The following is a 27,065-nucleotide window of genomic DNA, read 5'->3' on the forward strand; positions in this document are numbered from 1 at the left end:
ATTGTTCCTTTTCTGTTTTATCATATAGACTTTTCTGTTTAAATAAATACTACAATTCCGTTGTATTTGTACTACATAATCATACTACTTTTAATTTATCATACTATATAAAGCTAACACCTAGAGTGACTAGTCATCCTTAGAGATTAACTCTAGAGGCTTAAGGTTTTTTGATCCACTGGTTTTCTAATTATGGTGATGTAATCTTAGTCAGGGTTGATCTGAATACTTCTGCACTGGAAACTGCTGCAGAAACATGTTTAAGTGGCCGTGAAAAAAGAAAAAAAGAGAGTTGAGTGAATTCAAAATGCAACATGCTTCAGTGGTGAAGCAGCGCTGAAATGGTCCGACATACTCAATTTGTGCTTAAAAAAACAAACTCAAATAAGTGTGCTTAAGTTTTGAAGCAGTCCAAGCTGCATATATTGGTGCACCTTCAGCAGTATTGGTCATGTATTGTTGAGATGGAGATGGCGGGGGAAAGGCTGGGGGGGGAAATTCCTTTAAATACTAGGAATGTTTTGTTTCCTTACATTCATGCTGGTCTGGAAAAATGCCTCCCAACATTGGTCTCTACAATGTGTTGTTAAGGTCCTCTCCATCCTCCCTCATTGTGTGCAGTGCATACCATACACTCCTCTAACTTTTCCCCCAGTTCACCCCCTCCCCCCCACCCAGTTATTGTTCTCTGCAGGGCTGTAATGTCCACCTCTTGTTCTGTTCCGCCTGGGAACTCGATCATTAGCATGAGCTGGTCTGGAGGTTGCTTTCGGTTAGGATGGAGGTGATAGTGGAGGGGTCGTACAGGCTGTCGTCGTCATCGTCTGAGCTGAGAACTGATGAATCCAAAGCTGGACGCATTGAGACTTGAGTTTTTCTCCTATCAGAAAGAGACAGCAATAAATATGTACAATTTAAAACCTTTAGAAGTCTTGTTTTAACTGGCATTGTGGCAAGTAGCAGTTGTACAGCTCCCTCCTCTGGCTGGTTAGGGTTAAAACATGTTACGCTGGTATTTGATGTGATGTCATTCTGCCTGTTGAAAATGAGTAATGTACAATTTCATCTGCATTTCAAGACAGTTGTGTAATCCTCTATCAGTAGTATTATGTCACAGATGAGAAACTTGCATACACTAATCATGATATCATGTTTACGAGCGATTTTATTCATCTTCTGATGGAAGGGGAGGAGACTGTATCTCTGTTAGTCAGCCAGACAGACAGCTGTGATGATCTCAGCTCTGTGAGGAAGGTTAATTAAAAGTGAAACACCTACTTGAGCTCCGTTTCCAAAGCGGTGACTCTGGTCTGTAGTGCATCTTTGAGCTCCATTTGCTCCTCCATGTCTCTCTGGGCTTTCCTCCTCAGAGTTTCAATCCTCTCCAGCTCTGTCTCTCCTTCGTCTACCTGCCTCTTCAAGGCCTTTACTTTCAAGGTAAGCTGCAACAGGCATTACAGTTTCAATCTAACATGGCATGTTTCTGAGTGTTAAAAACCTTTTTTTTTTTTAAAACATGATTATACCTGATCTCTCTGTTCAGTGTGAGCCTGTCTCTCCTCATCCAGCGTCATGTTGAGATCTTTTAGTTTCCTCTCCAGTCGACGCTGTGTCGACAGCATGTTGTTCTTCTCTCTTTAAAATACAGAGGGAAAGAAAATGCTATTTCTTTTCCCATAAATATCTTTGAAGCACATTTTCTGTGCCTTTTACAATGTACCTTTCCTCATTTCTCAGACGGTCTTCAAGCTCCTGTATTTTGTTTTCCAGCTGAGAAACTCCTGTTGAGGAGCGAGACTGACCCTCCATCTCAACCACACGGTTCCTTAGCTCCTTCAGCTGCACACAAAAAAGTCATAATTTAAAAACCGAAGGGGATCAGCAGTGAGGAACTGACTTTAAACCTTGTATTAACAGAGGTAATAATATGTATTCGTATGCACATTGTGACATTATAATTTATGGTTTATACAGTTCATTTTTGTGATAGAGCAGCAGAAACTAGACTAAATGGCAAAGTGGAAGGACAATTAGGTCCTTTATAACTACTTAACAGAGAAATGTGTTTTTCTATATAGTTTGGTGCAAATAAATATTATCTTTCTAATCAATTAATCTGTAAGTTATTTTTTTGCTTAATTGATTAATAATAGGATAGCAAAAGGTTCCTTAGAGAGGATTTTTTTACAGAATTTTAAAACTTCCAAAACTAAAACTTTTCCACTTGAGGAGTTTTGGATAGAGCATATCGACCGACTTTTGAATCTTAAATGCAAATAATTTCTTCTTTTATAATTTTGGTATAATCACTACTCTAAGTAGGTTTATGTGTCAGCTAAAGGCATGTATTACAGTCTCTATACTCCATTTAACATGTAATCCATTACTTAATTAGTTGAGGATCATTTCAATAATCAATTAATCACAATTAACCAGATTAAATATTTCAACTCCAAGTGCAAACTGAGAAACTAAACCTGTTTCTTGCTGCCATTCTATAAAGACCCAATTGGTGGAGGGCACATCTAACAGCTGTCCAGTGAACAGCTTCCCCCACCTGAGTTTTGGCACTTTGCAGCTCCTCAGGAGCTATCATAAGTCTCTGTGATTCATTGTCTCCTTATAAAGCAGGTCAGAATAGGGGAACATCAATTTAAGCTTTGGATGACAGATTAAACCGGTCTGACAGATATTGCTTTATGCCCTAACCCTAGGGCTGGACAATAAATCAGTATATATCACAATTAGGGCTGCAACAAACTACTGTTTTGCGAAACGATTAATCTGTCGATTATTTTTTCAATTAATAATTTAATAGCAAAACATTCCTTAAAGAATATTTTTTACGAAATTAAACAAGGTGAAACTAAAACTTTTCCACTTGAGAAGTTCTAGATAGAGCATATTGACAGACGAAAATGTTTTTGTTATCTTAAATTAATGTGTTAATATTTTTTTAAACAATTTCGATAGAGTTACTGCTCTAATTGGGTTGCTCTGTCAGCAAAAGGTATGTTTTAGAGTCTATACTCCCATTAACGATTATTAGATTACTAAAGTTTTGGAGGATTATTTCAATAATTGAATAATTATGATTAGTCCAATTAATTGTTGCAGCCCTAATCACAAAAAAATGTAACTCAATAAATCATTTTTGGTATTTCGATATACCTTATAGTCTATAATTACAGAGTCTCCTACACATGAGCATTAAGGTTCACCACAGACATGGAGCCTGTGGTTGTAGCTGCAGGCTGTGCTTAGCGGTAACAGTCGTTCCTTAACCTTTATATTGGAAGAGTTTCATAGGAGTAGCAAAATAATTTCTATTAGTTTGTACAGGCATCTGTCTTTTATATTGATAACAGGATTATATCAAATTGAGCTATATTGAGAAATCAATAATGATAGGAAACATTTTGACCGTATCATCCAGCCCTACCTCAACCTTAATATTCCTATATTATAATATTCATGATGTTTGATCACTAAGGATCGCTAACATACCTCTGAAAAGCCCTGAAAAAATGGAATAAATCACCCAGCCTGGCTCTATTTGCACTTCAATTACTTTACTCATCATTACTAATGCAGGGTGACATACATGTCTCTCCATGGCGTTCTTATCCAGCTCCAGGTCCTGTTTGGAGGATCTCTCCTGCATGAGCTCAGAGCGCAGCTGGTCGATCTGGTCTCTGCTCCTGGACACTCGGTCCGTCAGCATCTCCACAGAGCTTTTCTCCTCGTCCAGCTCCAACTCCACACGCTTTACTTTGTCCTAATGGACCCAACAAGACACAAAAGTTCCTCCATCCTGTCTATTCTTCCTCTGAGTCTGTTTCTAGATGAGACATTAGAAATCAGAGCAAGGTGGACTATACCTCCAGGATGCGAATTTCACGTGCTTTCTCATTGAGGCTGTTTTTGCTGGCCTCCAACTCTCCCTCTAGGTGGCGCAGTCTGTTGGTGAGAAGCTCCTTATCAAGCTGGTGGTTGTCCCTCTCCTCACAAGCAAGTTGAAGCTCCTTCTTCTGTCGCACCATCTGGGTAATGCAAAAGAATGGATTTACAACATACATTTATCATTTTATGGTTTGCAAATTACAGATGTCCCTGGATCCAAACTCTAATCATTAAAAACAGTCGAAATCAGCTTTTATACCTCTTCTTCTAGTCTCCTTAAATTCTGTTGGTTGCGTTCCAGCTCAGACTTTGTGTCGTTTCCATGGCGCTGTACCTCCTGCACCTCCTTTCGTGTTCGCTCTCTCTGCTCCTCCAGCAGAACTTTAAGATTCTGGATCTCTCCTTTTGAAGTTAAGTTCAGAGACTCGTACTAAGAGAGAGAAAAGGGGGTGAGAAACTCATAGATAGAGCTATTTCTTTTTCACCATTGATTCCTCTGAGAATATCGGATGCCATCCCTTCTTACTTCTTTGTTGAGCTTTTCTAAGGATCTCTCTTGCTGCTGTTTGGTGTCCTCCAGCTGGCTGATGGTCTGTTTTAGTGAGTCTCTGTCTCTCTCTGTGCCCTCCAGACGCAGGCCGAGTTCACGGTACTCCTGGCTGAGCTTGGAAGCTTTCCTCTTGGCTTCATCCAGCTCAGATCTGAGGCCTCTAACCTCTGCGTGCAGGGCGAGCTCTGCCTCTGAGCTTTCTGTAGCGTTGCTCTGCAACTGAGCCTGAGTAAACAATTACAGTTATTCTTTTTTTTATGCTTTTAGATGCTTTTAGAGCATCTCACAGTAGGATTGGGTTTATGAAGACGTAGTTTTACCTCTAATCGTGAGAGTTTCTCTTTGAGCCTGGTGTTAGCTGCCTCCTGCTCCTTCTGAGCATCTTGGAGAGAGTTAACCTCTATCTGAGCTTTACCCACACTTGTTTTAGCGCTTTCCAGCTCTTCTTCAGTAAGAGAGAGCTTCACCTTTAAATGGCTAGCTTCTCTTTGTGCTTCAGTTAGCTTCTGCTCCAGCTCTGAGATGGCTGCTGGGCTGGGGAGCTATTTGGAGAAGGAGAAAGGCAGCAGAGACTGAGACATTTTGAAGATGTAAAGTTCAATACCTAACTATGATTTAAGGATGAGGGTAAACCAACCTGTTTATTTTTCTCCTGTGCTTTTGCATAGTCATCTTTGGCCCTCTGTAACTGGTCCTTCAGCCTGTCGATCTCATACTTCAGCTCAGCCTCCTGGTTCTGGTGAGTCTTTTTAAGGGAGATCAATTCCATGACTTTCTTGTCATAATCCGTCCTCTGTTTCTCCAGCTCTAACTTGACCTTCTGCATATCAGCGCTGCACCGCTGGAGCTCCTGAAACAGAGTAATAGTTTACTGTATGATTGTTAACTTGCTTCACAGGTTATTACACAGCAAGTAATGATATGTTGACATATATCAAATACTTTTAGATGCATTTGGCATTTAACCAGTGATTTTTTTTCAGGGTGGAATGCATTGGAAAGATCAGATGAACAAGCATGAAATGATGTGTCTCCTTTAGAAAGTGTAAAACACAAATGTTCACCATGATTTTACAGTAGGGATGCTTACACTGCTGAGAATTTTATTATGAAATCTGCAGGAAAAGAGACGGAAAAGAAGGAAGGATGAGTGAAAATAAGAAGGACATAAGGAAGGACACTATGTAAAGAAATATCAGAAAGAAAAACTAAGAAGGATAAAGCAGGAGAGGAATGACCAGAGGAAAAAAAAAGGACAAAGAAAGCAAGGAAGGGTATAAAACGGAGAAATGGACTTTCATTAAGGAAGGATAGAAGAACAGGAAAGGAAGAAAGGACAAAAGCAAAGAAGAAAGGAAAAGGAGAAAAAGAGTCAAGAAAGAATGGAGGTAGATGAGTGAGCACAGAATAAAGGGAGGAAGGTAAAGATGGAAGCAGAGCAGAATAGAATGGAAGAACGAAAAAATGAAAGGACTTACGGAAAGTTAGAAGGTAAAAGGGGATGAGGACATTTGGAAGGAAGGGGAAAGGGAAAAACACTAAGAAAGTGAAAAAGAAGAGACAGCGAATGGATAATAAAAGGATTGGAGCAAGGACACTGATAGCCAGTTTATTTTTTCACCTGTTTGAGAGTCTCTGACTGGCCAGAGTCAGCTGGCTGCTGCTTCATGGTGCTCATCTTCTCCTTAAGCTCCTTCAGCTCATCCTCAGACTCCTCTCTCTCCAGGCGGATTTGCAGAAGCCTGAAAAAAGGTGTAAAAAACACCAACATCATACAACGTACTGAAATCCTAAGAATAATGACATATTCAGCAGCTGCTGGATTTGTATCAGTAAAAATTATGAATTTTGATTTGGTGGACATTAGCAGAAACTCAATCTAGCAGTTTGAGCAATCACAATTTTTTAGTCACTAGCGACAAACTAATGTAAGATTATCCACACCTCTTCTCAGTGTTTTAATAGTTTCTGCTAAAACAAAGATGGTTTTGTTTTTAATAAACATCTTAAGAAAAAGATAAAAAAAACACTTTTAGCAGAATACCCATTGTTAGTACTAGATCATGGGCGCCTTTGTTCAGAGAAGGAATCATGAATGAGTGAAGCTGTGAGTGGATAGTCTTAAAACAATGGTTAGCTAATCCTAACCCCAGGCTCACACTGACTCCGGTCTTACCGTTGTGGTGCAGTGGGTGCGACGCCGCAGTGATTCCAAGTCATTAATAAGACGTAAACCTCTCTCACCGGCTGCTGAGCTGTCCGGCTGCGGTTACCGAGACACTCCGGCGCTGCAGAAAATTCCGCAAGAAAGCTATCCTTGCGGCGTGCCGGAGCCCTCCGTAACAAGCTCTCGCAAATATCCTTATTTGGGCCGTGTTATCGCGTGAAGTTACGTGAACTCAAGTGAACTTCTGTTAAATCTCCGGACCTGTTGCCGGAGCCGCACCGCACCGTAGTCAAAAGGGCGGTGTGAGAGGGGGTGTGCGGGAGTTGCGGTCTCCGTCGGCTCGGTAACTGCACCGGAGCCAGTGTGAGCAAGGGGTAAGCTTCTCTATATCTACATATGAGAGCTGTAAAATCACTGAGCCTCACAGTGTTGCAGAGTTGCCGGGTGTCTCTCTGACAGAGAGAGGAAGAAAAAGTGACCAGGAAGAATAAGAGGGGGAAAAAGCAGAAACAAATTACCAGAAAAGAAAGTGCAAAGAGAAAGGGTCAAACAGAAACTTTTAGAACAATCTGAGCTCCTGGTTTGACTCACTCCTGTTTGGTGCTTCGAAGTTCATCTCTGGTGGCGTGAAACTGCTCCATCCAGTGGTTGCTCTCGTCTCTGCAATCCTCCAGCTGCTGCTGCAAAGTGCGAACCGACGCGTTCACTCGCTGCCGCTCAGCTTCGATTCCTGCGTGAGACTACAGCAGAAGAAGCAGGGCCAGATTTGAATGTTTTTACTGCTTATGTTAGTCGACAGCAGTATGGCTTAAACCTAACAAATCCCATCATCTCTAGATGGAACTAAATAGTTAAATTAGTACTTGAATTCAACATCAGAGGTCCAATAAATGGTTTGTCTTCACTTGGTTTCAAAAAAAGCTGACAGTAACATCACACAATTGAGTTTTACAAAGTAATAGACTTTTATATAATCTGGGATTTTTCTTTATAAATCAGAAAAAAACATTTATTGCAAGTCAGAAAAAAACTTCTGTGACCATCTGTTATGCACCTTAAAAACAAATTAAATATTTGAAAAATGGCTAAAGAATCACTTTTCCTCATTGGTCAGAAGCATTTCGACTGATTTAATACAACATAAGTTCCAGATTCTGTGATGATAAAAAGTATAGAACATTTTGTGGGGATTTAATTTTAAAGATCAAGAAATAAATAATTGTGTAGAACACAAATAATTATGATTGGTTTAAAGGTTCTTTATCAAATGGAAATAAGTTGGAGGTGAATTTTTTGTTTAATTTCTGGGAGTCAGTACTTTGTAGGATCATGGACATCCTCTGTTTGTGTGTTGCACCACTTATTATTTAGGTGAATTTTGCCTTTTAAAGTCACAAAGCATAGAAAAGTTTCATGGTGTGACTTATTTCTCACTTGTATATACACGTTACTGTTGACCAGGATGGAAACAAAAACACTACTGGGCATTAAACCACTTTGTTCAGCACTCAGGACTAGTCTCGTTCTGCACACCTGAGACACCTGCTCCATGCTGCTGCGAAGCCTCTCCATGTCCACCCTGTATTGCTCTCGCAGCTTTTCGAGTTCTCGGTCATGTGAGGACACCTCTTCCTTCAGAGCTCCTTTCAAAGCTGTGAGCTCCCTCTCTCGTTGCCTGAGTGTCTCCTCCAGCTTCTGTTTCTGCTGGTAGACCTCTGCAAGCTGTGCCTGACTAGACACCAGGTCCTGCAGAGAGAGAGGAGGATGTGAGTATTGTAAACATGGATTCACTAAGAGTCATTTAATAAACAATAAAAAAAGTTAGTATGCATGCTGTACCGTCTTGCTGCCATTTTCTCTTCGTAGCTCCTCCTGAAGTTCTGCCAGGTGGTCCTCCAACTGTCTAACCCGAGCTTCAGCATTCTCCCTGTCCATACGCAGCTGAGTCAGCCTGCAACAAAAACAATAGAAAGAAAAGACTGTTGTATGTGGTGCAAATTAGTAAACAGTAACTACTTGTTTCATTTAACCATGACTCAGGTTGTGGCACAAAGCCCTCCTGTAAGCTGGAGTATAACTGTGTGTGCATGCTCCTGTGTCCTCACTCTGATTGTGTTTCGTTTAATTCTTTCTTCTTCCGGTCAAGCATCTCCTGGAGCTGCAGGTTTTCATCCAGGCAGGACTCCAGCTCAGCTTTCAAAGCAGGGTCAGAATTGCTAGCGGAGACCTGTACACACAAGCAGGCATAAAGAATGAATGAGAGCTCTGAAACATGAGCCTTAAAGCAGAATACACAGGTTGCTTTTAGGTAATGATGCAGCGGTATGTCTTTACCCAACAATCAATATGCATAAGAGCTTAAGGTATTAAGAGCTATGTTTAAACCAGCATATAATGAGCCATTATAGTAGATTTTTTTGTATGATTACTTGTGTACATCTCCAATAAAGCCTGAAGGCTTTCTGGAATAATCTGAGGATTAATCTGAAGCACACTCCCACAAACCCTCATTAGCCCTTCTGGTTAGATTAGTTAAAAGTCAAAGAAACGCTGGGGACTATTTCATCCTCTCAGCCAAACAGAAGAGCAGGTGAAATCTTCCTCATGTCCAGGCAGCTAACAACAGGAGTTTATGTGTGGACTGCAAGTGAGCCATATAATTAGAGCCTAGTTACTCTCTAGATGCCAACCCCCCTTATTGGCAACTCTTTCCAATAAACAAACAAGCTGAATTGAGAAAGTCTTTATGTAACCCAGAAAAAAGTCCTGCACAGATTTACAGGACCATTGAGACTGGTAGAGCTCTGGTCAGACGTTTACAGGCTTAAGTTATTTAAAGTGACTGTTTTACTGGTAATCTGATCAAAGATCGTTAAACATCACAGTCCTGTTGGGAGACTTTATTGCATAGATAACCAAGTCGAGTCCTGAAGAGCTACAATCTTTTCTCTTTAGATGTACCTTTTCTCCAACACACCTGAATTTGAAGGCTGAATTTTCTTAGCCTGTCAGTCAGCTCAGCAAAGGCCTGGAAACGAGCCGCTTGTTTGATTCAGGAGTGTTGGAGCATCTAAATTGAATTGAGCACTCCTGCTTTACTGTGACCATGTTTGAATAATTATTTTACTGGAGCTAAAATTGTTAAATGCTTCAACTTTTAATTGTTCTACCTGTATGAAAAAAGCACCAGCCTCACTGGCTCAAAAAGGACCCCTAAACATGATACAAACACCTCTATGATGGACCATTAATACAATGTTCTTATGTTCGGAAGTTTAACCTTTAAACCAAACATCATTCTTATCAAAATAGATTTATCAAAAAAAAATAAAAAAATCCCATGAAACATATCGGTTCATAATGATGTAAAACTGGCTTTGCTGTGAAGTTGTAATTCTGCTGATGAAGCATCTTTTTGCTCAGATTGTTTTGAGTTTTTCTTGTACATCCAAGGCTGTTTCCTTTTACTTGACAGTGAAAGTTTAGGCCAAATGGTCAAAAGTTGGACTCCACTGGTTGCTCCGACTGGACAATGATCTCAAACAAACATTCAAAGCTTGTTTTAAAAAGACCAGGAACTAAACCAAACAGAACTGAACCAGTTATGTAAAGAAGTCTTTAAGAGCAATCCAGACAAAGATATGCCACAAAAAGAGTGACTTCTCTGCAACCAATTAGCTGTATTAATCTAAATACAAACAGCAGTGTCGTATGTGTACACTTGATTTTGTACATAAAAGAATGTTTGGTTCTATTCACAAAAAATGTCTCCATTATAAAAACTTTTTTTTAAAAACTCACTTGAGTTTATATGTAGTATATTAAGTTCACCCTTAATTAATAGCAGCACGAGCAAATCATTACAGTATAAACCCAAATCGTTGGGCTTCAATAAGCGAAAGGAAACTGTAATCCAGAGGGGAAAAAACACACATTTGATTTTTTTTAAAAGAAGGCTGGAAGAAACAGGACAAATATTGCGTTATGTCTGAAGGTCACCAAGGACCCGTCATGTCACATTTCTCTCTCTGCTCCACTCACCCTTCTATCGTCACGCAGGGCAGTCTGCAGTTGAGCCACCTTAGTCTCCAAGTCCCTTTTTTCTCTTACCCACTCTTCCCGGGGGCCTTCTTTAGGCTGTTAAGAGAAAGAGCCAAAAATGGGACAGAGCTGTAACCTCTATGTTGAACACAATGTGGAATAATTTCTAAAGAAACATGCAGATTTAGAAAGCAAAACGAACCATTATGCTCTGAAACTTCTGAAAAATGCTTTTGACTTTGTTCCAGATGACAGCATCACTCTCAGAAGATCTAAAAAAAATAAAAAAGGGGGAAAAGTTAACTTCAACACTCTCTGATCCCTCTGATGTGATCTGAAGAATGCAGAGGACTGTACCCCTGTCTCAGGATGTTGTACACCATCTTCATGACCTGCTCCTCCTCAAAGCTCATCCCCGCACACTGAACCTGGTCCAGTAAAAGGTCAGGGGTCACCTTAAGACATAGATCAGAAAACTACGCTTGCAATGTGGCATGCTCTGTTCTGTTTGTAGCTCACAGAAAAATCTGTTGTGATGCCCGACCAAAAAAAAGAAGAAAATAATAAGGATTCTTACTTGTGAGTCGGCCAGATCCACATGTCTCCGTTCCTCTGAAGCCAACTGATTGGCAGAGGGCCCAGGGAACCTGGAGCCCGGGGCCTGGCCATGTCCTAAGCTGCGGTGAGAGGAGGGCTGAGGCGGGGTGTGAGGATTTGAGTGGTGGACTGGAGCCGTCGACCTGTGTTGTGGCTGTGTAGGTGAGAATCTTCCCTGCTGGCCTACAGCTATTCCACCATCCAAGCTGTTCATCTGTCTGTTGACAGGAGGCTGTCTCTGATGGGAGGGGGGCTCGTTTGCTTGTTGACGTGGGTCAGGGTATGATTGATTGCTCCTAACTGGTTCCACTGACCTGTGATACCCTCCTTGGCCAGCCTGATCCCACATTCTCCTGTCCTCAATCCCTTCCCTACTTCCCCACACTTCCCCTCTGTCTCTCCTTACTGCACCGCTTCCATCTAGATGACCATAACTACCAGACTTTCCATCCCCAGGGGGTCTAGACAGATGAAAATCCTCACTGCTGCCACCTCCATCCTTGTCTAGGAGTGAGCCATGAGACTGAGCCCGGCGGAGCGCCCCTGGAGGGCCTCCCTCCCCTTCAGACTCCGCCCACTGTACTCCAGCCTCTGCCATGTCTCTCCTCCGGGGAAGGCTGCTGTAGCCTGAGGAATAGTTAGTCCTAAGCTGGACCCCGTATGAGTCTCCCCTCTGTCCATCCTTCAGGACTACATACGGCTTCCCGTCGATCCCCTTTACCCTGACCGCTACGCCATATTTGGAGGGAGTGTTAGGCCTGGACTTGGTTTGGGGCATTGGCTGTCCTCCTCTAGAGTCCCCGATATTGTTAATAGAATGGATCTGGACTCCATGGTCCATCGGGGGCCTTCGGCCGGAAGACTGTGAGCTCATACTGCAACAGAAAAGGAAAACCTGATTTAGTTAAAACAACTAAGAGGCTGCATTAAGAAGTACTCTGCTGGAGCTTGAAATTTATTTTTTTAGGAAATGACTTAAAGTCTGGGCATTTTGGTTGCAGACAATTAAAAAGAAGAAAAAAAGGAAGCCAGCTGTAGCATATTATATTCCACAAGGCACCATATATGAAAGAAAGGGGGCACGGTGGAGAACAATCACCGAAGTGGTCGCTTTGCACATATAGCCAACAGCAAGGTGCCCATAACATAGAGAAGATGGGTTTATTAGTATGATTAAAACCTTAGACCCCAGATATGAGCTACCCAGCCACAAGTACGTCAGTGAAATTCCATTACCCAAGCTGCACAGTGGGGACTAAAAAATATATATTTTTAATTGAATTAAAAGAAAAAAACAAATCTGAGATTTTATTTTTAGGCCATATCACCAAGCCCTAAAGGCAGGATAGAAAACTCTAAGAATAATAATTTTTTTTATATTTTCTGCTGTTGTATAGTTACTGAAGAAAAAGTTTAAAGCTTGACTAAAGATGGATCTGAAATCTGTGACACATTTCTGATCCGTGCATGTCTACAAAGGGGCTGAATATTTAAAAATACAAAAAAAAAATAAATAAAAACATGAATTTTAGAACCAGAAACATTCATGTTCCATAAACTCTTTAAAGTGTATGAGACTTTAACCCTTAACTAATGATAACCTGTGCATGTTTGCTGGCGAAAAGTAATGTTTTGTAAACAGTGAGGCTAATGTCATGCTGTATTTCAGCCTTGAGAAATGCTGCATATGACCTACTGTGGACCACAAAAAAAGAAAAAGCAAACCATATTAGCGTAGTTGTGTAAAATTCAACCAAGACACAATTATTTAGAAAAAAAAAGACCTTTCTTTGAAGGTCAGTTTAAGAATCCTCCCATTGTAAAAAAAAAAAAAAAGGAAGAGGACATAAGGAAGGAAATATTTCTGTCGTCCTTAAGCCAATCATGAAGGTAAATAGACACATCTAAAGTTGATTTAACAGCTTCCTTCCACTGTTAGTTAACACAACTTGTAAAACCACAAAGTAAATGCAAAGAAAAGAAGAACAGCACTGATCAGTTTGCTTGGAGAACAACTCACCTCCAAACCGAAAAAGTTCCACTATATAATCACAATGCAAATATAAATATGTAACGGTGATACAGACTGAACAAATTTACATAGTTATCAAACGAAGCTGTTTGCATAGTTTGTGGATAGACTTTAAGCTGTGAAAGAAATGTAAATTAAGCATTTCTTTTTTGTTTTTTGTTTTTCCAAAAAAAACAAAATGAAACGTTTGCATAAATCTTGAATAAGCCATAGTTTGCTCAAGCACAGAGAAGAGGAAACATTTGGCAGTCTCAATGCAATGTTTTCCTATTACATAGGTCAGCCTGATCCTTTCTGAATAAAAAAACAAACCGTTAAAAGTTGAAGCCATTCAATCTTTTCTGATACGTTTTATGGAAGCGTTTTATGTTAAAAAAAAAGTCATACAAAGTTCTGTTCACCACGTCGAGGATGAAGCAATGATTTGTAAAATGAGCAAAGTTCAAGGTGAAGCTAATAAAATGAAACTTCTGGCCATGATGCCGAATAATAGGAATGCAGAAAGACAAACAATGGACATCAAACGGAGCATGAAATCATCATATGTCACACGGTGGTGGCAGCATCATGGCATGGGGTTATTTTTTTTAAGCAGGTATAGGGAAGCTGGTCAGGACACATAGAAAGATGATTGGAGTCAAAAACAGAATGAGCCAAACTTAGCAGATTATTTTCTAGGGTTCCTCCACCTCAACATAACATTACATTACAAAACAAGGAATAACATTTTTCTTTGACAACACTGATTCCTACTATCTGTGCAGAATTAATGCCAAAAGAAAGAATTTAAAATCACTGAACTCTTAATAACCAGGACTGTGGAAATAAAACTGCTTTTTCTTCGACAGGAAACACAAATGTACTTCTTCCAGGATAAAGCAGAGATTTACAGACGTTGACAGGTTTCTGGTCCTTGACTGAGTGTGTGAACTTTGTTCATGTTGCTCCCTATTAGTCATTAACCTGAAAGCACACACCCAGACATGACTCTCCCTTAGTGAGGAGCAACAACTTTGGATAGTTTCTACACCTCACAGCACAGATAATTATGATCATTTATAGCGTTTAAACTGACATAATGAGGACAGATTCTATATTTACAGCTTCAATTCAACACACTAATTCCTAGAATGCTTTTTTCTAGCTCCACTCACTGGAAATAAAAACTGAACTGAGCAGTCAGTGTTACCTCGTAATAAAGCCGTGCTTTAGCTTACAATAGACAACCCGACATTAAAGAGCTACAGTTTTCTACTGCGACTTTGTAGCCACCAAAACACTCCCTCCTAACCTTTCCTACTTTCTATCTCGCTTTATAGCTGTGGGGGTGAGAGACAGAAAGCGGGCAGGGAAAAAGAAAGGGAGGGTGAGTAGAAAGACAGAAAACAGTTCACTTTTCTTCTCTTATCAGCGTTTCATGCGATAAAATCCAGTCAGGCCGTAACTGAAAGTGAGAAACGGCCTCAAAAATGCAACTCTGTTTTGCACAGAAACATTAAGTACTTTTCTAAACAAAGACGGTTTCATTCCAGGGAGATCTCTTTAAGAAAGGAGAAATGTTTTGTTCTTTTCTTATTAAAAAATACTTTACTATACCAGAAGAAAAATGACATCCACAAAGACAGTGTTTCTTTTCAAAATGAAAAGATGAAAAGGTGAAGATGACGCCTGCGCTGTCATTGAAGATGACACAAACAGGTTTTAAGTATATTAGAGGTACGCAGGTATTATCTGTAGGTGGATACAATTGCAAGGTGTGTAGCTTTTTTTTTTTTCCACACTCCAAACCATAAGAAACGTTGTGTCAAATGAAATATGTGAAGTCGTGCATGAAGTCTCACCCACAGCTGAACTGTACCTGTTCGACATCGTTTCACACAGGTATTATGTAGAAAGGCAAAGAGCAGTATTTATTGACGGAAGTGGCATGGACTCGGAGGAATGCAGAAGTGGTGCTGAAGCCGTTTTTCCTGTCTAAATATTCGCTGCACTGCATGCTTTCCCAGGAGTCTCGCTTTTTTTATATTTGTCAAAAGGAGGAGTGAAAATGCCAGTCTATGAGGATGGGGGTGATGGCAGGGGAACTCATCCTATTGTCTGTCTGATGTGGGGCGGAAAACAAGGGCAGCGATTTAGAGAACGCAAAGAACTGTCCCCCTTTGGTTCCTTCTCTGCCTGATCTAATTTCAAAAAGCTACCTTCAATAACTTCCTTATCTCCAAACTCTACTTTGAAAGCTTTCTGTCTACACCTCTTGAAAAAAAAATCACAGCCGCACCTCTGATTGCTACCTACGTCTGCAGGCCACAGAAACTAAACAGTCATCAACCCTTTAATCCAGCTTTTTAGCTTTAAAAATCACGACCATCAGGCTGATTACTTAAGCTGATTATCTGCCATTTGGAGACAGACCATCAATTTAAATATAAAGCATGCAAACAAAAACAAACTGGTGATAGGCAGATCTACTCACAGGTAACGGAAGTCAGCCATTTCTTTTCTTGATCATCTCTGATTAGAGATGCTCAATGAATTTACAAATAGGTCAAACCTTTGTTAAGGCTTTAAGAATCAGCATGGTGTCAGAAAATAGGATTCCAATCATGGACATGTGCTTTGACCAATTCCCGGGGGTGATGTTGTTATTCTACCACCTTCTGCAACAGAATCTACAACTGTTTTTTTTTTTCCCTACCCTATCAATGTTTGCTAAATTTAATCAAATAATTGATTTCATCTATATGTGTTGGATACCTTAGTATAAACATTTTAAACCGGCTGAATTTGATTAATTTTTATCCAGACCTAAAACTGGTAAAATCCTGATTGATATAATCACAATTCTATTTACATCACTAACTTTAATTCTGTTTGTCCTGTAACTTTTATGTTCATGTTTCTCTTTGGACATTAAACATGTTAATGCATTTGAATCTTATAGCAAAAAAAAAAGTACAAAAGTAAATAGAGGGTTTAGTTTAATAGCAGAATATATTAATGTTCATCCTTTCTAGGATTCCAGGTCTGGTTGTTATTACTGAGAAACTTGACAATAAGCAATAAAATATAAACACTAGACTGAGACATTTTAATTTTGTTTTACTTGCCCAGGTAGGTTATCTTTCTCACATGATAATTTGATTTGGAGGCACCCCGCTGGATCCTAGATGGAACAATATTCAGAATTATCTGAACATTTGTTCTTCAGTCTGCTTAAAAAGAAATAATGGAGCTTACTCTCCCTTTAACTTTCAAATCAAATAATTAATTTATATCATGTATCGTACAAGTTATACACTCATTACATGTTTGTTCTCCAACCAAAACCTTTTTTTTTTCCTATTCCAAAAACAATCTCCCTTCTAGGTATAGATTTAGTAGGGTGGTCCAAATCAGGAAGGATTTTATCCTGATAGGAGCCTGAGTCACTAAGGATTAGTTATTTTCTGACACTGAGTCCAACACTCTGATTATTAAACAGGATAATTAAAATAATGTCCTAAAGCTTCCAAATGGGGCAGCCTTAAAGTGGAGCAAATAACTTACTAAACAATGGGGTTTATTGTGCTGCAGGCTCTGTTGTTTAGCTTTATGTTTTTTTTTTTTTTTTTTACAGCAAAACATGTTTGAACCTTCTCAAAATGACAACTGAACAGCCTAAATGTGCAGCTCCAGAACAGTTAACTAGGTTAAGAAATCTGCTGCAATGTTCTGATTATCCAACAACTATAATTGTCTTCGATGAACTCAATCATTCCTCAGACACTTATTTTTTTTATCTCAGGGAATCTGTCAAAGTAGTAGCATTACATTTCTTCTGTTTTGATCTGACTTGCTGAAATTTCAGTTCTGAACCTATTCCAGTGGAGTTATAGTTAATCGTATGCAGAAAAACTAAACGTGTTTGTATTTTTCTCACTTCATAACTTTATGCTTTGCTTTAAATGTTGTAAAATCTACCCTGCACAAGAGCTGCCAAAAGATTAGGGCCCAGCACCTTTTAGTGAAAGAAGTTCAAGACCATCTTATTGGATAAAATAATCTATCGGTATTCAAAGTGTAAATATACGGCATTTGGAATGAATTTAAAAAATGTTAAGAGATTCTTTCTATGAAAGTCATACACTGATAATTGAACTCAATACATTGTGCTGCTCTATTTAGGATAAAGGACAGCTAAACAGGTCACATACCAGAAAGAGAGCAGCAGCAGACAATAGCTTTTCCATTCACTGTGAACATTGTAAACAATGAAAAACGGCAAGTGTTTGTTAATCTCTAGCGTCATTTGATCAACAAAATAGAATGAGCACCTTTTAATACAGGTTTTATTGAAAATAAATATATAAATAGCTAATGATTTTTAAAAAATGTATCTACAATATGCAACCACACACCTAGTCAGGTAGAACTGAGGGAACAGCTGATTTATATCCTACTACTACAAGCACAGCAAGGATCTAGAACCAGGGTCTTTGGCACTGATCATGCAAATAATACATAGAATGTGGGATAAATAATTATTAACACAAATATTCTTCAGTAACCAAAATAGAAAATAAAGATGTAGCTGAATGCTAGCATAGCCAGAGGACATTCCACATCTACACCTTCTGTGACCCGATTGGGCTTTTAACAGGTAGAGCAAGTAGCTCTAATTTGGAGAAAAAAGATATCCAAACAGCTATTTACTAAAATAGATGATTATTTGGTTTAATAAGCTTTGGGAATGCAACAAAACTAGACCTAACTTTCTCAGACAGACTTTTACTTTTTCTTCTAAGGGAAATGTTAACCGCAGCTTAAAAGTAACAGAACTCCCCATCTGCTCCCAGCAGACAGTTAGAAACCTTCTCCAGAGAGATATTCTCCTTCTCAGTTACATCCTTGACATAAAACCAGACCCTTGTCCTCTGTCCAAACTAGTTACTACTCCTCTTTCACATGCATACAAATATCCATTTATTCCTCTTTTCACATCCAAAGTAGCTCATTGGCATGAAAAAGCCAGACTTCAGTGTTACCAAGCAGTAAACAAATGACACCATATTAGAAGGACATAAGTATGGCCCTCCCTTCCATCACATTCCTGACACTTCCTCTGCTTCACTCGCCTAATCAGGCAGGTTCTGGGATTCTATGTCACATGTGAAGGAATTAACTGCCTATAATGTCAAACCAGATTGGTTTGTGCCAAACTATCATAAGATGAAACAGTGGCACCTCATCAAGTCAAAAGAGGTTATTAGTCAAATGTGAGCCGTACCTTAATGCTACTGTATAATCTGCAGAGATATCTGTTATCATCGGTTTCATCTGAAATATCCTTTCTAGTACAGAGGAGCAACTGGTTGACAGCAGGAGTCAAAAGTGTTTTATTTAATGACGGGAGAACTAGATTTAAGACTGAACAGCTTAGGTCTGTGAGCAATTACACCTCCTTGAAAACTGTGATTACATTGGCTAAAGCAAGGCTTACACTGTGCGATTTTTTTGCCCTTTTCAGAGCAACTTTCCAATTGGGCGAGAATTTTTCCGAAATTTTACACATTTAGGCTGTTCAGGTGTAGGCTGACTTTCAGCCTGATCGTGTATTGTACAGGGGGTAACGAGGGGCGATCAGCCTTTTATGACCACCTCCGGATCAGGAATCGGAGGTCAGTCGACCGTCGTGGGCATATTGCTCAGTGGGCAACAAGGACTCTTCTTCCTCCTCTCAGACGAAAACACAGAAGCATGGCGGGGGTGTGAGTGAAATGCAGTTCTTTCTGTAAAATTGACAGACCGTAGTAGCCACTATTGCTCAGCCATGTCTTTGTCCAAAGTTTCATTCTAGTGAGCTTCATATTCGACTTCTACTGGTTTGGCTTCCAGATAGATGAGTCCCAGTAGCGCCATCTCTCTCCGGGGCTGAGTCCAAGGTGGTTTTTAGATGTGCAGTGTAAGCAGGTAGATCAGAGCGTTGGGCCGCACATGCATCGTGAGCTGTGAACTCACACTGTCCGACGAAACCGCAGGGTTGCAAGAATTTTCAAAAATCGTACAGTGTATGCTCGGCTTAAGATTTTTAACCAGGACTCAGCTGTTGTATTTTAGACTCATTTAGGAACAAAGTAACTACAAAGATGATCCAGATATCCTATTTTTGTATTTAGGTTTGAATAAATAAATGCAACTAAAATTCAATTGATTTCCATACTCAAAACCTAAAAAGTTACAAAAAGGAGGGAGTATAAAATGGAAGTCATCACAAAATACAACCATTATCCTAATGAGGGCATCTGAAAGTACATCAATTAGTTCTCAAGAAATTTTTATTGTTGTATGTCTATTGTATTCATCACAAAATAAGATTAAAAGCCCTGCTAGTTGCATGTTGGCACCATTAAAAAAAAGGCCTTGAAATGATGAAAATAACTTTTTATTACAATATACCATATCTGAATTTCTTCCTGCTGAATTTCTTTATTCAGCTCATCCACCTTTGATATATTAAACAAGTTTAATTTATCTGGAGCTTTAGTTGTATTTTACCATAAAATAAAACTAACATATAGTAAAAACCATTATATCTGACATTGACATTAATGATCTTTAGGAGAGAATTAAACTACGTTAAAGCTTTTTATTCCAAATAGCATTTTGATTTCATGTTTTCATAAAGCTATCACACTTTTACCAGGTGATACAATCAGATTATAGAAAACCAATACAAAATGAAAAAAAAAAAACACTTGAAAATTGTCACATAAGTCATCTGCTGAACAAACATGACATTTTCTATTTAAAATAAAATAAAAAAAAACAGAATCATGATCTGAATTATTATTTGTACCCTTTCCCCAACCCATTTTAACATTTCTATATTTAATTAGCTCTTTCAATTGGAACTGATGTGATAAAGCTTAGTTTTGCAGAGACTCGTTGATTTGGGGCCCCAAGCATGTCCCCTAGTGACCCCTAACCTTGAAAACAGCAGCTTAAAAAGGACAGGTGTGTGGTTGTCATTTTTTTTCATAATCTTAATGTGAATATAAACAAAATGAAAGTCACTCCCTGTTTCACTTTTAAAAACAAAGTCGTTGTTTCACATTAGGGGACGGTGATTCACCCTGACACATTTGACTCAGATTTAACTTTGTTAGTTTAATTACTTTTCTTTACAAACGAGTTAAGAGATATAAGTAAAAACGTGGCATCGCTGCAGCGTATTACACCTTTATATTCGATACGAGAAAGAGAAAAGTCAAGCAGCATCAGAAAATCCCAGATAAAGTGTATAACTGTCGGAAATGGATGATTGTCTGGTTGAGCCGTGTGGCGGTTAGACAGGATCAAGTTCACACCGAAACTTACCTCTTCTCCTTCAAAGTATCTTCTTAGCTTCTCTTCTTATGTTTCCTCTCGTCTTGTCACCGAAGATACCCTAAATATCTCCCCATACGTCTGTCAAAGAACCATGTTAAACTTTAGCCTTCATAAACGTCTACAGTAATAAGTTCACTGCGCTGCTGTTGGAACTGCAACCTGTTACCTTTTTCTCGGGATACTAAAGCTCCACCCACTGCCATCAAATACTGCTCTCTGATTGCTCAGATCCCCTGGTGTGGGCGGGGCCTGGGATGTTTATCAACCTCTTAATCTCTAATTGAGTTTGCTCTACACAGTTATGACACTTTAACGCGAGTATTTAAAGTTTTGAACACTATAAAATAAATATATAAAATAAATAAGTATATAAATAAATATTTTAAAAAATTGTTGTAAGATCAAAGAGGCAAGAGAATGGAGCTGAACAAGACTTCCCTCAATCTGTCCACTAGATGGCGCAAATATTCCCAAAATGGTCACAGCTGCCCCATTCCAACAAATGATGAGCTACAGTTTTACAAAACACTCAACTTTATTTATCCTTATTGCCACATTGCCAGACAGGACACTGTATAAAGAGAAAAAAAAAACAAAACTTTATTTATCACTTGGGATTACTCCTTCAGGGAAATTCTGGTTCCATTGGTACAAAAAGTTAAAGCAAGCTGTCATGAAAGATAAAAAAAGAAAAAACAGCCAATATAAAAACAGTGTATATAGTTAAAAAGAACCCATAAAAATATAAAAATATCTGCACTGTAAAGAGCTAAGGGAAGACTGCACAGTAGTTGAACTGGGTTATTGCACTTCTACTGCAGACTTTATAAAATAAGTAAAAAATTACACAGGCTACACAGTAGTCAGTATGTGATATTACACAGTGACAGAAAAGAATATTGCACACGAGTGACAATAGGTAATGTTTTGCATAAAATGTCCAAGGAGGGGGGTGATGACCCTTGTCCCTCTTCCTATCACCTCCTCCTTCCCCCAAGCGAGGAGTTGTACAACTTGATGGCTTGGGGAACAAAGGAGTTTAGCAGTCTGTTGGTCTTACAGTTTACAGAAACTTGAAGCTGGGAAAGGAAAATACCTTTTTGATAGGCTATAAATTATAAAATGACATTCACAAACTTTTACACATATAACCTGCTATTTGATACCATTTAATTCCTAAGTAAATCAAAAGTAAATCATTCCATGTGTGTCACTGTGAGCCTGTGCTGAAAATTCAGTACAACCAAACCTTCAGGTTCATTGCTTACTGTAAATTGGGATTTCATTTAAAGGTTAAGCTGTTTTAGTAAATTAATTCAAAAGGTAATGCTTATACAAAATTTAGTGTCAATATTTTTGGAGTAGTCCATTAGAGTGGTCAATTTTCACTAGAATGTGGTAGGTTCAAGAGTAGAAAGTTTAGAGGAAGGAAAAAATTTACAAGACAAAAGGTCCACAAGCAATAAAGAACTAAGGAACAAAGTTAATTTTTGAAGGTTGAGGGTTGATTAACAATGTGTGTGCCTTTGAGGACCCAAATGCAGAGAGGAGTAGGCACAGATGAGTTTGTGATGATTTAATGAAAGGGGAACCGAGGCAAAAATACAAAAATACTGAACACCAAACAAAAAACAATAAATGTCAGGGAAACTACTTGAACGAAGCAAGAGACTATAAAGCAATGAAACAACATTAACAACACAAGAAACCAGCCCCGAGTGAGGGCTCTGCTGCTCTTTTAAGCCCAGCACTCTGCAAAAGATTCTCTATGGAGGAGATGCATATGTCACCTGGATCAGGGTATCAATGACCTCAAAACACAAATATGAAAGACAATGACTACCACTCTTTATTATGTGCAGGGAAAATCCTAAATCAAAACAGTATAAAAAGAGTCTTACCAAGTCTAAGGACCAAAGGGGTGTAGAAAGGTATAGCGGTCCTTTTTGAATGAAAGGAAATTATCTGATTCGAAACCATTTCAGATTAAATATGTTCAAAGTGTTCCACTATGTTCTAGAATTTAAAATCTCTCTTTTAATTAAACAATACTCAAACGACTCAAAAACACACCTCAGTATATAGCCCAATTTATTGATCAGCCTCTTTAAGTCACTTCTCTGGGTTCAGTTCAACTTCTATTTCTCCACAACCTTCTATTGTTATGTTTAGTGTTTGGTATTCTCTTCATTCCCCTGAGATATGATGAGGATTACTCTGACACATCCCACAAAGCAGTTAAGTTTGATGACTGGACTCATCGTGCTGGAAATCCTAAATGTGTCTGACACCATTTGACTTTAGTTTAGTCTCTCCAGTAGCCATACTCTAATCATAATAGATGATTCAGGTCTGAGAAATTATGGAGCAGCAAGGGGATCGATCTAAGATGAAATGTAGGAGTTTATGTCTAAAAACAAAGAGAAAATTCAACAACTGATCGTTATTCCCTTATAGTGTCATCTTCTTTATGATAGATCTGAAAACAAACAGCCTTGAGTTTGATTATTTCAAATTTTTTGTTGCATGACGTTGAGCAACCTGACTTTATGGGTTCTATTTCACATCCTCATGAGACTTTTCCTCCCACCTCCTATTCCAAACAGCTCCTCCCCACATCTCCAGCTATATCCACTAACAGCAGCTTTCCCCTTCCTCTCATCACTTCTCTCGGGCGGCTTACTGAACGCACTCGCATCTCACGGTCTGGGAATGGGATCTTTACTGGGTTCAAAGAAAAACTTCCAGTTCTTTCGGGTTTACGCTCTGCAGAAGCTTCTTTTCAAACTGCAGGGATAGTTGTCGCTGCAGGTGCAGGATGATCACAGGGCAGCCTCTGAAGAAACCTCTCCAAGACGCACCAGAGGTACAGTAAGTTTCCAGCGCAAGAAACGTTCATATTAAAAATAAAAACAACAAAATTATTCGGAACAGTTGGATTCTTTAGATATAACTGCGTAACAGAGTCATTTCAAATCGGTAGTGAGCAAATTACGCGTGCGTAAAAGTTGGAGCTTTTACGCAAAGACAAAGGTTAGTCTGAGCAGGCCCCAAATGCAAGGTTAAGTTTAAAAAACGGAATTATTGGCGTTTGAAGAACTAAATTTGCAGCCATGGCAAAATGGTTTCGAGATTTCCCCATCAATCTGAAAAACGGGACTGAGAGAGTTCGCTCGGCCTCCGAGTCTGGTTCACAAACTAGACCCAAACCTACATTTTCACGCGACAGTTTGAAAGGAAACCAACGCAAAGATGGAGGAGTGGGGAGCCTCTTAGCGGGGAGAAACAGGAAAAACTCTGCCACAGAGCTGGGTCGCAACAACGCCGGGTATGGAGGGACTGTCTGGGACAGCCTGACCACTGGCAAAGGTCGAAAGAACTCCAAAGCTGAGCCTGGGGCATCAGATGAAAACCGCCCGGTGAGGAGCTCCAGTCTGGCGCAGGCGTACATCAACAGGATGATCAAAGTGGACAAGCAGGACAAGACCCCCAAACTCGATGGGATCAGTGAACAGAAGCAATCAGGGAACGAAAAGGCAAAGACCGACATAAAAACTGCGGTGAGTCGTTTCATTTTGAAATAAAACCTAAAAAAAAAAACTGCATTAAGTGCATTTTTAATTGCAACAATCATGTTTTTTCACTAACTTCTTTTCAAATTTAAAAAAATTAAGTGATTAAATCATCTTTACTTTTAAATGAAAACAAACTAATATATATTTATATGTTTCCCAATTATTTTTTTTTTAAACATCAAAAATGTCCTTGTCTAAAGTTACTAAGAATGTCATTATTGTGTTTTATGGCCTTCATTTTACAAAACAAAAAACATCAACCAGGAAAACAACTAACTTAGGTTCTCTATTTTTATAATTTGTTATGGATTATGCTTCAAACCAACACAGAAACAGAGGAAGAAATATCAAAACCACATGCAGGCTGAGAGCGATCAATGCAAACTAGAGAAGCTCTTTGAAGGCTTTTCTTTGTGCGCTCCCTCCTTCCCTCAGTTCATATTCAGTTTCCATCCCTCTCTAAAAGACACAAAAGAGCTCCAACACATTGTGTCACATCAAACAGGCAAAAAAAAAACAATGCACTGACCTCTTTGCACAAACATTTCCGCTTGTCCCCCTATTACTTGTTACTCAGTCATGGACACCACACACACGCACCCTCTCACCCCAACACACACACAATACTCACAAACCTACACTCATCTTTGTTCCCTCCTTAACTTTTTATTTATTTATTTTTCATACAGAAAAGCATGACCTCTTCATTCTTTTTCTTCCTTTTCATAGTTGATAATCCTGGAGGATTACGCAGATCCTTTTGATGCAGAGAAAACCAAAGAGCAGCGAGAGGCAGAGAGAGCAGGAATGAATGACGGCTACATGGAGCCATATGACGCCCAGGTCATCATCACAGGTGAGATCAAATTTCCACATCTAATAGGTCATTATATTTATCTCAGAGTCTGAGATGGCATCCTGAATTTACAAATCTTAAACTCGTTGATGATCGGAAGTTGAAAAAAAGGATTCAGTAAATCAAGACTTCCCTCCTATAAAAACATTGTATTGTTTATGTGTTCCTCTGTTCATTCTCGCTCGCTGTATTTCTAAATAATGACTTTAAAGGGACCTGGAGCCAAACTATACCCTCTGTCTGTGCAAAGGCTTTCCTCCTGGCCGGCGGCTGCTATAGTAACACTGTTGTGCAAGGACAATGGGTGCAGCTTCCTCTTCCAGCTTCCTGTCTCCTGCCTCTGTTTCCTTTGCCCCATTCTCTTGATAGAACATTGGCTCTAAATGTGCCCATGCACTCCAACTACTCTGGACACACACAAACACACACAGAGGCAGACACATTTGACACGTTAAGGTCCCAAGTGTGTGTGACAACAATCCAAAGAGTCCTCCCCTCATCCTAACACAACTCCTCTCCTGGTCCCGGACTTACCCAATCACTTCCCAGCAGTCAGGAAGTGGCCCGGTCACCCAGCCAATCAGCAATTGCACTGACCTTTTCTTCCTGCAACTCTATTGTTTGGCCACACAATAGTGCAGACACATAGGCTACCTGTCAGGCTGCAAGGAAACACAAGCAGTAAAATCCCCCCCACCAAAAAAAAAAAAAAAAATGCTTAAGAGCATTGCCCAATTAATCCACTTTTAGTAAAAGAAAGATGATTGTCTTGAACTGAATACCCAATTAATCATAATAATAATGTCTCTAGTATAACACTTTGTGTCAAGAATGTATAATTAATTTATTCCTAACAAGTAATTCCCTATATCTTATGTATACTGATTTACAATAATACAGTGGAGTAGAAAAGTTTACATGCACCTTTTGCACTATGTGAACAAATGTCATGAGTTTTAGGTCTTTGTTGCTACAATGGAACCGTGCTTTATTCAGACTGGAGGGATCACACAAGAGACAATACCAATGAACTCAAAGAACAGGTGTTAGATCATCAAAATAGAAGAATGACTGATATCTATATGTGTTGTACCTGAATGTTCAACAATATACATTCACCATCACTAATAGCTGAACAGATGTTCCTCAGCTAAACTTTGTTCCCATGTCTAGTCTCTGCCTACTAGACTCATGTGTCGTTAGACTTTTGACTAAAACTCTTCTCAGAGCTTGTAGCGTTTCTTCAGAGTCACAATTTTAAGGTACCCTGACCTGACTTTAAAGCATAAATGTCTGCAGGTTCTAATAGTACTGAGGTTATGAAGGCAATTACTTTTACAATAAGATTGGTACGTCACATGGACTCAAACTTTTTTCCAGCTTTTTTATTGTCATTGTCATTTTTATTGTCATTAAACTGTGACAAGTATGATGCAACGAAATTAACTCTGCATTTAACCCATCCCCTTGGGGAGCAGCTGGCTGCCATCATTGGGTGCCCAATGAGCAGTGTGTGGTTAAGGGTCTTTTTGCTCAGAGACGCGAGTGGCAGTCTGTGCGAGTGGGGCTTGAACTCAGAACCTTAAGATTCCAAGTTCTATGCCCTAACCACTAGGCCACCACTCACCCTCAACTTTATTGATATCACATTGCATTTAATCCATCCCTTTGGGAAGCAGTGGGCTGCCATTGTGCGGCGCCCGGGGAGCAATCAGGGGTCTTGCTCAGGAACCAAGAGTAGAGGCAGTGGGAATCAAACCATTTATATGCAACCTTCTCAGAGCACAATGCACCACTCTAACCCACTAGGTCAACACTCACCACCAAGCTTACTGAAATTTCCAGCTCTCCCCATTTTAATAAACCAAATACCATTCAGAAAAAAGTTTTTTGGTCAAACAAGACAAGACCTGACAACTGCAAAATGAAATGTGAGAGAGTTAAGTCAATGAGCGTCTTTCAAACTTTAGAATGCT

The 27,065-nt window shown here is 39.3% G+C and overlaps 2 protein-coding genes across 3 annotated transcripts in view; one reads left to right on the forward strand and one right to left on the reverse strand.

The window, feature by feature from the left end:
• Positions 1-674: 674 nt before the first annotated feature.
• On the reverse strand, positions 675-20,821 carry cgn (cingulin). Of its 2 annotated transcripts, none has more exons than XM_015380592.1 (20): positions 20,647-20,821; positions 11,239-12,133; positions 11,019-11,089; positions 10,864-10,933; positions 10,662-10,757; positions 8,726-8,847; positions 8,460-8,571; positions 8,154-8,366; positions 7,212-7,360; positions 6,075-6,195; positions 5,091-5,303; positions 4,774-4,995; positions 4,430-4,678; positions 4,163-4,333; positions 3,882-4,043; positions 3,605-3,778; positions 1,721-1,839; positions 1,527-1,635; positions 1,279-1,442; positions 675-880 (listed from the first exon to the last, which is right to left on the reverse strand). In XM_015380592.1, the coding sequence occupies exons 2-20, from the start codon at positions 12,130-12,132 to the stop codon at positions 742-744; spliced, it is 3,570 nt and encodes a 1,189-aa protein (XP_015236078.1). In that variant the 5' UTR covers position 12,133; positions 20,647-20,821; the 3' UTR covers positions 675-741. The 2 variants fall into 2 exon arrangements, with proteins under 2 accessions (XP_015236078.1, XP_015236077.1); XM_015380591.1 differs by having other exon boundaries at positions 11,019-11,116.
• Positions 20,822-23,309: 2,488 nt separating this feature from the next.
• The window catches only part of LOC107088426 (SH2 domain-containing adapter protein E-like), a 9,708-nt gene continuing 5,952 nt past the window's right edge, over positions 23,310-27,065 (forward strand). Inside the window, exons 1-2 of the mRNA XM_015380590.1 lie at positions 23,310-24,218; positions 24,963-25,089. Of these exons, the coding sequence (XP_015236076.1) occupies positions 23,772-24,218; positions 24,963-25,089 (574 nt within the window). The 5' untranslated portion in view covers positions 23,310-23,771. The remainder of the gene's footprint in view (positions 24,219-24,962; positions 25,090-27,065) is intronic.

Source organism: Cyprinodon variegatus, unplaced genomic scaffold, assembly GCF_000732505.1.
Source record: "Cyprinodon variegatus isolate N-32 unplaced genomic scaffold, C_variegatus-1.0 Scaffold217, whole genome shotgun sequence".
NCBI lineage: Eukaryota > Metazoa > Chordata > Actinopteri > Cyprinodontiformes > Cyprinodontidae > Cyprinodon > Cyprinodon variegatus.